Source organism: Oncorhynchus clarkii, chromosome 1 (genome assembly GCF_045791955.1).
Source record: "Oncorhynchus clarkii lewisi isolate Uvic-CL-2024 chromosome 1, UVic_Ocla_1.0, whole genome shotgun sequence".
Classification (NCBI taxonomy): domain Eukaryota; kingdom Metazoa; phylum Chordata; class Actinopteri; order Salmoniformes; family Salmonidae; genus Oncorhynchus; species Oncorhynchus clarkii.
In genome coordinates, this window is record NC_092147.1 from 29,551,786 (window position 1) to 29,567,542 (window position 15,757).

The 15,757-nt window shown below is 41.7% G+C and overlaps 1 protein-coding gene across 2 annotated transcripts in view; it reads right to left on the reverse strand.

Moving 5' to 3' along the window:
• The window catches only part of LOC139405503 (nuclear receptor ROR-alpha A-like), a 260,164-nt gene that overhangs the window by 58,085 nt on the left and 186,322 nt on the right, over nucleotides 1-15,757 (reverse strand). Inside the window, exon 1 of one of the 2 annotated variants that reach the window (XM_071147899.1) lies at nucleotides 3,399-3,549. The exons of the other annotated variant lie outside the window; for it this stretch is intronic. Coding sequence (XP_071004000.1) covers nucleotides 3,399-3,429 — 31 coding nt within the window. The 5' untranslated portion in view covers nucleotides 3,430-3,549. Of the gene's footprint in view, nucleotides 1-3,398; nucleotides 3,550-15,757 lie in introns of those variants that run through there. 2 annotated transcript variants of the gene reach the window in all.

Sequence of the window (15,757 nt, forward strand, 5' to 3'; positions counted from 1 at the left end):
CATTCATCTCTTGTATAACAAATGTCAATACACAACTCCTCTATCTTATCTGTTTGGAAAGGCTTCAAATTCTCGAAAAATCTATTCCAGCTCATTTATGTATTGTGATGAGATAAATTGAACTGAATAATGACACTATTGGTGTATGGATTCATTTTAGACCTGCCGTTATGAAGTAATACATACACATTGACTCAATGCCGACCTGCCCTTATAGAGTAATAAATACATATTGACTCAATTCCGACCTGCCCTTATAAAGTAATAAATACATATTGACTCAATGCCGACCTGCCCTTATAGAGTAATAAATACATATTGACTCAATGCCGACCTGCCCTTATAGAGTAATAAATACATATTGACTCAATGCCGACCTGCCCTTATAGAGTAATAAATACATATTGACTCAATGCCGACCTGCCCTTATAGAGTAATAAATACATATTGACTCAATGCCGACCTGCCCTTATAGAGTAATAAATACATATTGACTCAATGCCGACCTGCCCTTATAGAGTAATAAATACATATTGACTCAATGCCGACCTGCCCTTATAGAGTAATAAATACATATTGACTCAATGCAGACCTGCCCTTATAGAGTAATAAATACATATTGACTCAATTCCGACCTGCCCTTATAGAGTAATAAATACATATTGACTCAATGCCGACCTGCCCTTATAGAGTAATAAATACATATTGACTCAATGCCGACCTGCCCTTATAGAGTAATAAATACATATTGACTCAATGCCGACCTGCCCTTATAGAGTAATAAATACATATTGACTCAATGCCGACCTGCCCTTATAGAGTAATAAATACATATTGACTCAATGCCGACCTGCCCTTATAGAGTAATAAATACATATTGACTCAATGCCGACCTGCCCTTATAGAGTAATAAATACATATTGACTCAATGTCGACCTGCCCTTATAGAGTAATAAATACATATTGACTCAATGCCGACCTGCCCTTATAGAGTAATAAATACATATTGACTCAATGCCGACCTGCCCTTATGAAGTAATACATACATATTGACTCAATGCCGACCTGCCCTTATAGAGTAATACATACATATTGACTCAATGCAGACCTGCCCTTATGAAGTAATAAATACATATTGACTCAATGCCGACCTGCCCTTATGAAGTAATAAATACATATTGACTCAATGCCGACCTGCCCTTATAGAGTAATAAATACATATTGACTCAATGCCGACCTGCCCTTATAGAGTAATAAATACATATTGACTCAATTCCGACCTGCCCTTATAGAGTAATAAATACATATTGACTCAATGCCGACCTGCCCTTATAGAGTAATAAATACATATTGACTCAATGCCGACCTGCCCTTATAGAGTAATAAATACATATTGACTCAATGCCGACCTGCCCTTATAGAGTAATAAATACATATTGACTCAATGCCGACCTGCCCTTATAAAGTAATAAATACATATTGACTCAATGCCGACCTGCCCTTATAGAGTAATAAATACATATTGACTCAATGCAGACCTGCCCTTATAGAGTAATAAATACATATTGACTCAATGCCGACCTGCCCTTATAGAGTAATAAATACATATTGACTCAATGCAGACCTGCCCTTATAGAGTAATAAATACATATTGACTCAATGCAGACCTGCCCTTATGAAGTAATGAATACATATTGACTCAATGCCAACCTGCCTTTATACAGTAATAAATACGTCTTGAATAATAACAGAAGTTGCATCTAAAAACAGAAAAGGGAAAAAAATAGATTGGATTTTGGACAGTCACACCCATAAATAAATACATACACATTTCCCCATTTTCTATACTCAAGATAAAAGTCTATAAAAAAGGGCATTGGGTCAGAGTGCTGATTTTTCATAATTGCCTCAGGGTCACATGTCACTCTCCCATAACTTCCCACAATTCTCACACATCGCTGTCAACTATGTAATCTCACTTTATCACAAGATTCTCACAAATTGTGATCAAGTGCATATTCAAATAATTGTCACACAATTCTCCCTCCCTGTACAGAGGTGGTCAAGATCATATTCTCAGAATTCTCAAGTCTCAGTGTATTGTACATCATCTAAATGTATTCATGTCTATAAATATGAAATAAGAACGTGGTGGAAAATGCACAAATATGTTTCCACACACTGTATGTATTAGACATGCACTGAGTGGTAAGGACACAGCAATGCAGACAGTGAGTCAGAAGGGCAAAGAACAGAGGCATCAGAAGCACTACTAATGTTAGGATCCAATTGCTGTTTTCCTTTCCTGCAACTTCCCATCTAATACACAGTGACAGCTGCCTGTGCTTCATGTGACTATTTTCTGTGGGGGTGGGGGGTGGGGGGGGTATGCATGTGTGTAAATGCAAGAAAGAGAGTGTGTGTGTGTGTGTGTGTGTGTGTGTGTGTGTGTGTGTGTGTGTGTGTGTGTGTGTGTGTGTGTGATAGGGGGTGGGGAGGGGGATGACTGGGATTATGCATGCAGGATCATGACACTGAGACTGGGAGGAAAACCCAGCCTTGCTCCCATGGCCATGCATGTATACCCTACTACCCAACAAATAGGTCAGTGGAACACAACTCACAGGCACACACCAGTATCAACTCAAAGAATCCCAGTCTGCCAGTGGGGCCAGCCAGTGCCTTGACACCTTGTCTGAGACCCACATTCAACACTGCCAGTCTACCACGCAATTCAACCCTCCGAACAGACAGACACATCCTCTGGACTAGAACAACCAGATTAAGAGCCAAGGAGAAGGAACTGCGACAGAAACACCTGAACCCCCTCGTCCTGCCTCCCTCGTCACCCCAGGACTTCCTCTCCTCTCACCTCGTCCACTCCCCTATGTCTACCCCCCAAAAACTTGAAACTGTTTCAAGAGCTTGAGGGCTGTATTTCACATCAAACAGAGATCAGTATGAGCACACTGGCTGTTATTTCTTAAACACACACACACCAGCACAGAGAGTAACAATCCTATTCACTTTAGAGAAACATCCAAACATCCCATTACACATGTCTTATCATCCGTTTAGAATTTCAAACTTAATTTCCTTCCAGAATAGGAAATAAAAAATAGCTGCTCCTGGAGAAAAATATATATTTCAACAGCTTAATTCCCTGGTAATAAACACATTCAGGGGCAGTTACTCTCTACCTCGCTTTCTCTCTCTCTCCCTCCCTCTCTCTCTCCCTCTCTCTCTCTCTCTCTCCCTCCCACTCTCTTACACTCTTTTCTTACAAGCGGCTGAAATTGAGTTGGCAGGCAGTGAATAGAGAGAAGCTTCACTTCCCTATGTGTTACTCTGGCTGCCTATTGCACCGTGGAAACAGCATGCATGCATTCTGCTCTTACCTTTCATAGCTGAAATCACAAAATACATCATTAAGCTCCGAGTCCATAAGAGAGCACTATCACCAGCTCAAAGCCCTCCACTGCTGTCTCAGCAGCAGCTGGCCAGCACAGCTCTGTCTCTCTGCCTCCGAGCATGACCACACGAGAATCCATGTGACTGTGACATCAGCGCTAATGTCTGCCTGCTCCCCGCCCCCTGCCTTTGATTGGCACAGCAGGCAGCCAGTGGGGGCGCTGACAGCTCAGGCAGGGAACCTGGCCCCTTTCCCACTGATTGCAGTACTGAGGCTTGTCTGAGGGCTCGATAGGCACAGCACACTCTTACTATCTTGTCTTGCTTATCTTTTAGTGCCAGGATAAAGTCATAACAGTAGCTCTGCCAGACATTTTTTCAATTCCCTTTTCCTCTGCTTTCATAATGTAAAGAAAATAGGAAAACTGAAGGAGAAAGAGAGACTGGAATAGAGGGAAAGGGGAAGATGTAGATGAATAGGTTCAATGAGAGAATGAGGGAAGGAGATAATGTAGAAACAGAGAGAAAAAGTGAGAGAATATAGAGAGAGGCTGTCTAATTCCCCGTGGCTCAGTGATAGCAGAAGCCGTCTCTTCCTCTCCTCTCTGAGTGTGTAGATAGATATTACTACTCAGTCTGCCTCCAGATGTCTGCCTCCAGAGCAGCGGTGGAGCATTCCAGAGCCCAGACAAACGAGTGGAGGTTCAGCCCCTTCCCCTGACCTCTCCACAGGACTCACACACCTCTCTCCTCCTCTCCCCCTCTCCCTAGGCTCACACACACAGGCTCTGGCAGGTGAGGAAGGAGAGATAGTGACGAAAGGGTTTGGCTGATCCCCTCCACCCCACAGTGACTGGCGGATGAGTTTCTGTATCGTTTTCTACCACCCTCCCTCTCGTTCTCTCTCCCTCTCTCACTCACTCCTCGCTCTCTCCCTCACTCCTCTCTCTCCATCCCTCCCTCCCTCATATGATAATCTGTTCAGACCCCTTACCAGCTGGCACTTTCTGATACAATATTCTGGTTTTAGTGCAATCCGGCTCTGGCCAATAACCGGGTTTCATTTAGAATGTCCATAAATAAGCTGGTGTTCATATCATCCCTTCTCAAGATAAATCAAAAGCTTGGGACTATAAGGTTCTATCTATATTTTTGTTCAATGTTCTCTACCTACTGTATATAGTACTCTAAATACCCCAATTCATGTTGTTAAGTTCAAAAGAATACAATAATAGAATTGCTGACACCATTCAAACCAATGAGAGTTCAGAAATGTAAAGCCAATTATCTCAGAATAATATTTTTTGCTGATAAAACCTTTTTGTCCCAAGCTCTCGAAATGCAAAATATTTCATTGCATTATTTATTTCATGGCAGTATCTTTCAGACATATTTTCATGTTAAACGTTTATAATTATTCAGTTTTACCAAATTAATTTGCTATTTCAGTCAACGTTGATTTTGACATTAGTATCAAACATTGATTTGGCAAACATAATGTTCCATATTTACTTGCCTGACTACGCAGACCGCTTGATCTGGCCAAACGCTACACCACACCCACTGACGTTAGTTTCTTCTCCGCAATGAGTCTGGATCTCCCCAATCCCTTCACCGAATGCAAACATATTCGGGGCCGTCCGATTGGTCAAGAAACCGATGGAATGGGCCTGAGCCAGAACGCACGTGGGTAAAGCAGAGGTTTGAAAATTCTTCATTGGCTTTGATACTCTGATTGGTTTGAGACGATCCAATCGCTGATGACTTTGTTTGGTACAATGCCCCTTGTGCACCTCGTCACCACAAACAACTTCAATGATGACAGTCTCAGACTAAAGTATGTAGCAAATGACAGAGCAGCGGATGTCATCAGGCTACCATATTCCACCATGTGTATACGTCTATCTATGATACATCAAGTATGCAAATTAAACTCCTGCCCAAAACGCCATAAATCTAGCAAATTAACGTGTTTCATTACAACCTCTACATGATCCATTAGAGGCACAATTAACACATTATCTCATGTAATGTCAGAACCGGACTGTCACTGCATAAAACATCATTCAGATGCAGATATCCTCAAACGAAGCGTGTCATGGTTACAAACGAGTGAAAACAATGTGGTGGTAAACACATTTCAATCCTCTGTCACACTGAAACCTAGTTTTTGTTTCTCATGCTGGGTTTCTAACCACAAGCTCTCTACATGAGACAGTCTGCTGGCCCACGCAGGGCCAGGTTAAACTGTCACTTTCAGCACAGACAAGAATGTGGTGTGGTTGCCATGGCCATGTGCTGCTACTTGCTACAGTATCAGTCAGTCTTAAACCATGGGCCATCTCACTGCTGTTGCTGTGAGTTCCTTGTTTATAAAACCGCATGGCTTTGGCCCCTGGGCGACCGGGCCCCACTGTGACCTCACACACACCCACTCTCTCCTGGCTGCACTCTGCTCTGCACTCTGCTCTGCACTCTCTTCCCAATTGTTCAGATGAATGCAGATAACAACAGTTTAGCTTAAATGAAAGGAACATCTACACTACAGTGTCTGTGTGTGAAAGAAAGAGTGGACTGGATAGAGGGGCGAGCGCATGCAACTGCTTGAGTTTGTTTGTGTGGATTGTGTCTGTGGCGGGTGTATGTTCACTGTATGTGAATATGTATGAGTTTTGTAAAACCATGGTTGAGGACATTGTGTGAAAGCATCAGGACAGACATGACATACAAGCCACAATGCATCCTGAGAGTGACATATAAACTCATATAAACAAAAAAAGATACGTCCCTTTTTCAGGACCACGTCTTTTAAAGATAATTCGTAAAAATACAAATAACATCACAGATCTCCAATGTAAAGGGTTTAAACACTGTTTTCCATGCTTTAACAATTATTTAACATGCACCTGTGGAACGGTCGTTAAGACACTAACAGCTTACAGATGTTAGGCAATTAAGGACACAGTTATGAAAACTTATGACACTAAAGAGGCCTTTCTACTGTCTCTGGGACCTGTTGGATCGGAGGGTGAGGGCTAGGACCATTCCCCCCAGAAATGTCCGGGAACTTGCAGGTGCCTTGGTGGAAGAGTAGGGTAACATCTCACAGCAAGAATTGGCAAATCTGGTGTAGTCCATGAGGAGGAGATGCACTGCAGTACTTAATGTAGCTGGTGGCCACACCAGATACTGAGTGTTACTTTTGATTTTGACCCCCTTTGGTTCAGGGACACATTATTCCATTTCTGTTAGTCACATGTTGTCACGACTTCCGCCGAAGTTGGCTCCCCTGCCTGTTCGGGCGGTGCTCGGCGGTCGTCGTCACCTTTCTACTAGCCACTACCGATCCCTTTTTTGTTTGTCTGTTGGTTTTGTCTTATTAGTTTCACCTGTGTGTATTTTAGTTGAATTAGCGTCCTTATATATAGTAGGTTTTCCCGCCCTTGTTTTGTGCGGGATTGTTTTTGTTACTCTGTTGTATGGTGGTTTTCGTGTGTGTATTCTCCGGACTGTTTTGGTCCTGTGTTTTGGACTGGTCAATTGTATGCGCCCTGTGTGTTGGCGTGACCGTTTTTGTGCGCCGGAGAATAAATTGACACTCTACTGAACCCTGCTCTCTGCGCCTGATTCCACCCACCACTCCTAGTATCTCGTGACACATGTCTGTGGAACTTTTTCAGTTTATGTATCAGTTGTTGAATCTTGTTACGTTCATACAAAAATTGACACGTTAAGTTTGCTGAAAATAAACACAGTTGACAGTGAGAGGACGTTTCTTTTTTTGCTGAGTTTAGAAACATGATCGTTTGTGATTGTATACTGTAATAATCGGTCTCAATAAAGGTCGCCTCTGGATAAAGTTACTTTATCCTGGGCACAGTGAGAAGTACAGGCATTCTGGACCAGCTGCAATCAGGAAATACCTGGTGTTTCTGAGCACAGCTGCTGCCTTACACAATGATGGAACATTCCCCTGACTACAACCCATTCACAATAACAGTATGCCAATACTGAGGTGTTGCTGAACTCATTGACTAAATCACTGACATTGACTAAATCACAAAACAAATGTATTTTTATGAATGTGATGATATAATGTAAGATCAATAATATGATTGTAATCTGTGAACTGTGCAACGTTACTCTGCTGTCATTGGTTTAAATTGTCTGTTGTGTGTCTGTTATACCACCTCCACACATTATGACATTGGATATCCTCCTGGGTTTTGATCAACAAATATCCCAGGTGATGTAACTCTTTGATCTCTATTCAGTTCCACCTCAAGATGGACTGGTACCCATCCTTTCTTGCATAAGTGTTCACTGAACCTATCCAAAATCAGAGAGGTAAGGAATATCAATGGCTCCCTGATGTGTGTGCAGAGCCAGTGTCAGTGTGTCCACAGACAACCAGCTCTAGCTGTAGTTAGGAGCAGTCAAGAGCTGAGCAGAGCTGGGCTGTGCCGGGCTGCAGTGGGCCCATACTCACTGCCTCTCTGCATAAACACCGATCCAGTCAAGTGTTTCACGCTCCTCGCTGATTAATTCAAGCAAATGTATTTATTGTAAACAAGCCCTGTGGGATGGAATTCAATTGAGAGGAGACGCGGAGCCTCTACTGGTGCCCCAGAGGAGAGGAGAGGACCAGAGCCGATAATGGCCTCATTAGCAGTCTGTCAGTAGACATCCCGCACCCCACGCCTTCCCTCACTGGCTGGGCTGGGCTGGCTTGGGACGCAGCTGATCCACATTAACTCCTACGGTACCATACCACTGCCACAGCTCTCCAGACCACAGATCATAGAGTGCATGGGGACTCAGCACTCACCCTCCTCTGTATCCCAGGAAAAAGACACATATCAGTGATAGATACAACAACAAATAATCCGTACAGTGACATGGACGATGTGTGTGTGTGTATTGCCAGCCCCCAGCTGAAGTAGAATTAACAACGTCCAACAGACACCCAATGAAAACAATACAGGTCGATTTAATATAAACGCCAAGGAGTGGAGGCCATAATATCAAACCATAACAGCACCAACCCATACGAGACAATCATAAACCAATTTAGAGCCATTCCAGGCAATTTCCTGGGGCTTCCACTTGTGGGGAAGACTTCAATAAATCACACTGACAACAAAGGGAATATCTATTTCAGGGAAAATAAAAGAGGTTTCATTCGGTGGGGTGGGGAGCAGAGCATTTAAAGAGGTTTAAATGTGAGCGTGGAGAGCGTAGAAACATACATGTATGCTGTCATGCCTGCAGAGGAGTGCAGTGCGGTATAGTGAGGCAGGCAGAGAGGCATCTGTAGTGGAGAGTGGTGGGTGGTAGTGGGGGTTGTGGGCTGCTGACTGACTGACACACAGTGACAGTGTGATCAGTGGCCTCTCCATTAGTGACTGCTCTCCATATGTGGAGCCCCACGCCAGCCCAGCATCAGCCTCAGCCCAGCTCACAAACCCATACATATTTATAGAGCAGTAAGGCCACACAGACGAAAGACAAAAGCCTCAGTAAAAAGACATATATGAGCCGGTCCACCATTACTACAACTACAGGAGGAGGTGCATTAGGTTACGTCTATGCCACAGCTATCAGTGACATAATAACTGTATACACAAAGTCAATAAAAGTCACGACAGTCTATTTACTATAATGTGGTTGAATAAAACATGACTCCAACCTCTGCTACTAGGTCTACAACCAACAACATTTACAGAGTAGAGCTAGAAAACGTTGTTTTGTGTCCAAGCTCATCCAATCTTGGATAGAGCAATCATACATTGTAATATTTACAAGTCAATGACATCAAAGCGTTTACACTAAGTGTTAAATAAGGATGAGAAGAGAAGAGTTGTGACATATGCCACAGAAGAGGGTTCAGTAGACTTGAAAAGATGTGCGTCATGATGGAGATAAACAATGAAAATATCAAAAGACCAAGATATATATTAAAATGGCCAGCACAGCCAAAAATGTGATTTTCCTGTGTTTTACACACTGAGTGTACAAAACATTAGGAACACCTTTCCATGACACAATGACCAGGTGAATCCAGTAGAAAGCTATGATCCCTTATTGATGTCACTTGTTAAATCCACTTCAATCAATATAGATGAAGCGGAAGACATGTTAAATAAAGATTTTTAAGCTTTGAGATAATTGAGACTTGGATTGTGTATGTGTGCCATTCAGATGGTGAATGGGCAAGACAAAATATTAATTTTGTATGGTAGTAGGTGCCAGGCACACTGGTTTGAGTGTCAACGTCAGTCACCTGTTCGCACCCTGTACAATTGATTAAAGTAAGCAAAAATAAATACATCTCTGCCTTATATTGTCGAGTGCTCCAACTCCTTTTTACCTCAAAGTAGTCCTTTTGTCATTAATATTGAGCACCACTCATTTCCTTTGTTTGCTGAAGTACAAAGGCCCACCTGAACTCCTACCGGTTTGAGTGTGTCAAGAACTCTAATGTTGCTGGGTTTTTCACGCTCAAGAGTTTCCTGTCTGTATAAAGAATGGTCCACCACCCAAAGGACGTCCAGCCAACTTGACAGAACTGTGGGAAGCATTGGTGTCAACATCGGACAGCATCCCTGTGGAACGCTTTCGACGCCCTTGTAGAGTCCATGTCCCAACAAATTGAGGTTGTTCTGAGGGCAAAAAGGGGGGTGCAACTCAATATTAGGAAGGTGTCCTCTATGTTTTGTACACTCAGTGTATATTTTTCCACACTATGAGCTTGGAATATTACTGTGAAATGTTCCATTTAACATTTAATGTAAATGTCCTTTTAGTATAAGAGCTGTTTGAAAAGAACGCCTGAAATGTCAGTCTGTTTTGGTGGGATTGAGTTTTGTCCTGCCTGGTGACATCCCCAGGTGGTAAATTAGTTAAAAGACAAATAAGAAAGAGTGTTCCACACCTCTCTGCCAATAACAGCCAGTTTTCAGTTTTCACCTCAATGCTCGCAGACAGTTCTACAGTAGCATAATTCTTGCTTGAGAATTTGCTATTTGCTAAGAAGCTATTTTAGTTTATTTTTTACCATTTAAATTTAAACAATCACAGTTAGGTAGTTGTTACCAAGAAATTATTTTATATTGAGCTAAAAAATGGCTGCCTTGGTCCTTTAACATGCACTTACCCAAGCCACAGATAACGTTGTGCAGGGTAGTTCATGTCTGCTCCAAATTAAATTAGGACCCTTCCAGGTATTAAGGAATACAGAGACATTTGGTAGTAAACAATTTGATAAGAAACACACTTCTCTAATTGAAAACATCAGATGCCCCCCCAGCAGCTAGTGTGTGGTGGTTTGACGTTGTTGATGTTGTCATCGCTCCATTAGGTTTAATAGACTGGAATTCCTTTATCTTTGGGCTTTTCTTATTTTGCAATAAGAAAATTATGACAAAGAGGCAATAAATGTGTTTACAAGAAACAATAGAATTGGCTCCTCATTTGATCAAAATGGGTCAAGACAATACATTTTTACAGTGAAAAGTATTTGATTACGGATTACAAAGAGGTTGCCGTTAGAATACAAAAAATGGAGTGTACTAGTGAACTAATGTAATTGGTTGAGCTTCAAATGAATGCAAACTCTGCTCAATGCACATTCACATTAGGCTATATTTATAGAAATCATGAAAAACAGACAGAAATCCTTCGTAGAACTAAGCAGGCATGTTTGATAGCACTGACAATTGTTTTGGAAATACATCTCCAATAAATCAATGGACATAACATTTGAACTATGTGTACTGACTGTCTTTAGCGCAGAGCTGTCTGTGGGGATAGAGGGGAAGCCATATGAGGCTTGAGAGAGAGGGAGAGAGATTATAGGAGGCATCCCAGCCTGTGCAAGAGGCTTAGTCTGGCTAGGCGGGGAGGTGGAACCCTGTGAATTCTAATGAACTGGCAAGACTCCCCAAAACCAGCCTCTCCATCTCCAACAGGACAGAGAGGGGTAGGTGATTAGGGGTGCTGCATCCCTCTGCACCCCCTCCATGGCAAACCAAATAGAGCAGGTCATTTTCCCTGTGATAATTATGCCCAGAACCAGGCATGAGGGATTGGTAATGGACCTGCTTATTCTTCATGTGCTGTAGAGGAGCCGACTGAGAAAAAAGCATGATTATGTGGGTGACTCTAGTAAGAGTAGCAGTGGCTGTTGAAAAACTTAGCCTTTGAGGGGGAGGTTAACGAATGAACTTCATTATTGAGGAGCATACCAGGGAGACCCCCTGGAGCTTGTGATATATTACCTAGCGTCAAACCTACACACTCCCACATCACCACTATAGAGCAACATCAACTCTGGGGGAGGTAGGCATGTAAACTAAAATAGTTAACCTTCTCGCTTGAGGGGAGAAAAAAACTAAGCGCAACAAACAAGGATGTACACAGGTTTAATATATATTTCTGTTTGGGAAAAAAATTCAATGAGCTCCTTTGTGAAACTAAATGTGTATCATTGCTTTTAAATTAGAAAGTGCACTATTGATTTTCTGTCTTAATTCACAGAGCACTTCTCTCTGGATACACAACAGTGAATATCCTCTGCACAGAAAACCTCAGAAGAAAAATGTTTTAGGCTTAAACTAACAGTGTTTAATGTTCTGTCTGTAACTGAGAAGAGGCAGTCCAGATCACACTGTATATATTACACTCATTTGTTAAAAATAACTCTGCTCAAGCATGAAAGTTATTTTTTCAAAGTTTACAGCACTCTATAAATCCAGTGACCCACTAGAAGGACTAGATTTTTCTTTAAGATGGAGGGAGATCTTCAGGCTATGGAGGCAAACAGCACTTAGCCTTCCCCCTTCCGTTGTGCCTTGCTGGAGTTTCTCCATGGCGGACGGAGGGAGCTAGCACTTTTAGCCAGCAAGCTATGAACACTTTTACTCTTGACTTATGAGGATGCCATGGGTGTGGCGGAGTGATTCATCACACGGTGTGCTCCTCCTGCACCCTCACACATTAGTAATGTGGTCCACAGAGGAGGAGGCCTGTCACTACTCTGTACCTGGACCCCACGAACAAGGTAGGTCAACAGGAGGCATCAGCGCCTGGCCCACTTTTAGTCTTTCACAGCACCTTTAAGTTTCCTCGGGCTCCACCAGCCCAGAGCAGGGTGAGACAGACATGCTGAGATGGGCCTGGGCTGGGCCGGGTGGTCACAGTGAAAAGCTCTACTGTATGAAAATCTCATGCTGTACATACCAGCAGCATACCAGCCTGCATCCCACTGCTAGCTTGCCTCTAAGCAAGGTTGGTCCTGGACAGTCCCTGGATGGGATACCAGATGGTGTTGGAGGGCCAGAAGGAGGCACCTTTTCCTCTGGACAAAAAAAATATAATAATAATAATATCCCAATGCCCCAGGGCAGTGATTGGGGACATTGCCTTGTGCATGGTGCTGTCTTTCGGATGGGAAGTTAAACAGGTGTCCTGACTCTGTGGTCACTAAAGACCCCATGTCACTTACTGTAAGAGTAGGGGTGTTAACCCTGGTGTCCTGCCTAAATTCTCAATCTGGCCATCATACCATCACGGTCACCTAATCATCCCCAGCTTACAGTTGGCTCATTAATTCCCCTGTAACTATTCCCCAGGTCGTTGCTGCAAATGGGAATGTGTTCTCAGTCAACTTACCTGGTAAAATAAGGGTTGAATATAAATAAAAAAAATACATACAAGGACAAACCACTGATTTGAGCAATATCTCATATAGGAGATGTTTTATTAATACTGTACATCCACAAAATCCAAAATAAGTTCTTAATATGTATCATAGAATGAGTGAAACTTGGTCAATGTCCAACGTAGCATAAAGGAATGAGTCTGCCTCAAAGAAGACATGAGTGAGATTTTCTAAGAGAAGATTCCAGATTTTCACCTCTAAACCAACACAAGCCTGAGGGAGTTTCATCAGAAGGCTGGGTAGTCTTCTGTAATACCAGCGTAACAAAATGTTATGAGCACCAAGCACATGATCATCTGTTCTTTCATATAATATAGAGCCACTTTAAGTCAGTATAAGCCTTTGACCTGAACACTGCAGGTAATGCAAGTTTAAACACCTACCTCCGTATTCATGTTTGTCATTTTACTAGTGAAGATTAGGTGAAAAAGGCTATTTGAAACCACAACACAGGATTAAGGGATAATGCTGCTCTGTGTCTTCTGAGTCGACCTTGATTCTGTAATCCAGCACAATACTGGGTAACAGCGTATTTCCCTCTCTCTTACAGTACAACTGTTCACATAGACATAATGGCAAACACTTAATGATACAATTCTAACTGAGGGAGAAATCTACATCAACCAGATCTTTGCTGTATACACTTCACACTTGGAATCCAAGGAAAATAACTGCAAAATGTGACAATATTTTACCGCAATTGATTTGTTTTATATTTCTGTTTCCTTTTCTTTGAATGTAATTCAATATTTTATCCTGTTACATAAATTGCAAAAATAAAGGAGAAGAAAACAAAGGGAAAGTTGGATCCTCAAACAAAGAAGGAAACATTGTCTTTAGTCTCAGAGAGAAAAATCACCAGTAAGTTGATTTGAATTACTCAGGCTCGCACTTTAATGACCGGGGGTGAGAAATTAAGTTGATCTTTAAAGTGAGCCAACCTGCAGTCAGCCACGGCATCGTTAAGGAGACTACCACTTAATCAGAGAGAGGACACCAATTTAGCAGGAAGCTAACTATGCAGGAGGAGTCATCGACCCATTATCAAGCATCATAACATGACATATAACCAGGTAGGTTATACAGCAAGCATTTCTCAGCTAGCCATTTTTACTGACTCCCTCTCTCTCACACAGTTTTCATTTTTTCACCTCTCTGCCGCAGACACAGTAGAATGAGAACCTTCCTTTGATGTCTGGGATCCTATAATGCTAAGGCGTTGAAATTTGCATGCTTGTTATCTATGGAATCTTAATGATCACAGCTAACATCACAATGGGTTAACCACATTCTGTCCAGAAACATTAATAACAGAACAGCACCAGGGGCCGGATTCACAAAACATTACTTACGAAAAAACGTAAGAAGTTTCTTAAGGAAAAAAATAGGAAGTTCATGAGATAGTTTGTAATTTAATTCCTCAAAATGTTCTTAGAAATTCGTAGTTTTCTTAGGATCTTCGTAAATATCTTCTTATGTGGCACTGACATTAGTGACGTGCTTGAAACCAACAAATAAGCCTATGTGACAGGGATGATTGGATTTGGTTATTTCGTTATAATTCACACATTATAGCCATCAGACTAGCTATATCAAAATCAAAAATGGATGTCGTCCATCATAGAGATGGTGGTAGAGGGACTGCGCGACCGGTAAGTTAGTTAGCTACGTTAGCTAGTAAAGACATTATAGCCAAAATAGCTAACGATGTTAAGTTCTTAAGTTAAGTTCTTCTTTGCAAATTGACGAGAGAGCGCTAGCTATTTAACACTTCTAGAATATTGTAATATATTGTTAATTACTAGCTAGCTTGATAATGCGTGTTTAATTTGTATTCTTGCTGTATTTAAATACCCGGTAGCCAACTGTGTCTGTGCCGCAAGAAAACGTTAATGGTTCCAAAAGTATCCATTTGTCTCAAGACAAGGGTTTAACTGTCCTAAAACTAAGTACATTTCCCAGGAAAAATTCTAAAGCATTATTTTCAAGAATCCCATTTCTTCTAAACTTTTTTCTTAGGAAAAACCTTAAGAACACATTTCCAATAACGTTATTGAGGAATAGCAACTTTGCTTAACTTTCTTCAATAGTTAAAGAAAACATGGCAGTTACGAAGAAATTTTGTGGATCCGGCCCCAGATCTCTAATGAAAGTAATCTAATACAATGTTCACATGTGATCAACTACAATGAATAGATCACCAACAGCTTCACTGTCATTTTTTCTTGTCAATAGTAGTGGTGCCTTTATGTATCTTTGTGTCTTCACTGAATAAAAGTGTGCTCTATTTTTCAGCTTGCTATTGCATATGCTCTAGTCCAGGGGTGTCAAACACATTTTTGTCAGAGTGGTGCATGCGGTCTTCAATGAGGTCCGGAGGGCCGCACTGAAAATTGGTTATATTTCCTAGCCATCAAAATGTGTAAAAAATGGTCCTCTATCCGTTTTTGGAATTTGTGTATGCTCTCTGACTGTCTAGCTTTCATGTAGGTGATTATTTGCGAGCTGGACACAGTCAAGAAATGGAATACATGTATGTTCATTATCATTTCTACAGTTATGATTTGGTTTATGTCATTTCCACCCCCCAAAAAAACTCAAACCCCTTTGCAATATCTGGGCAGT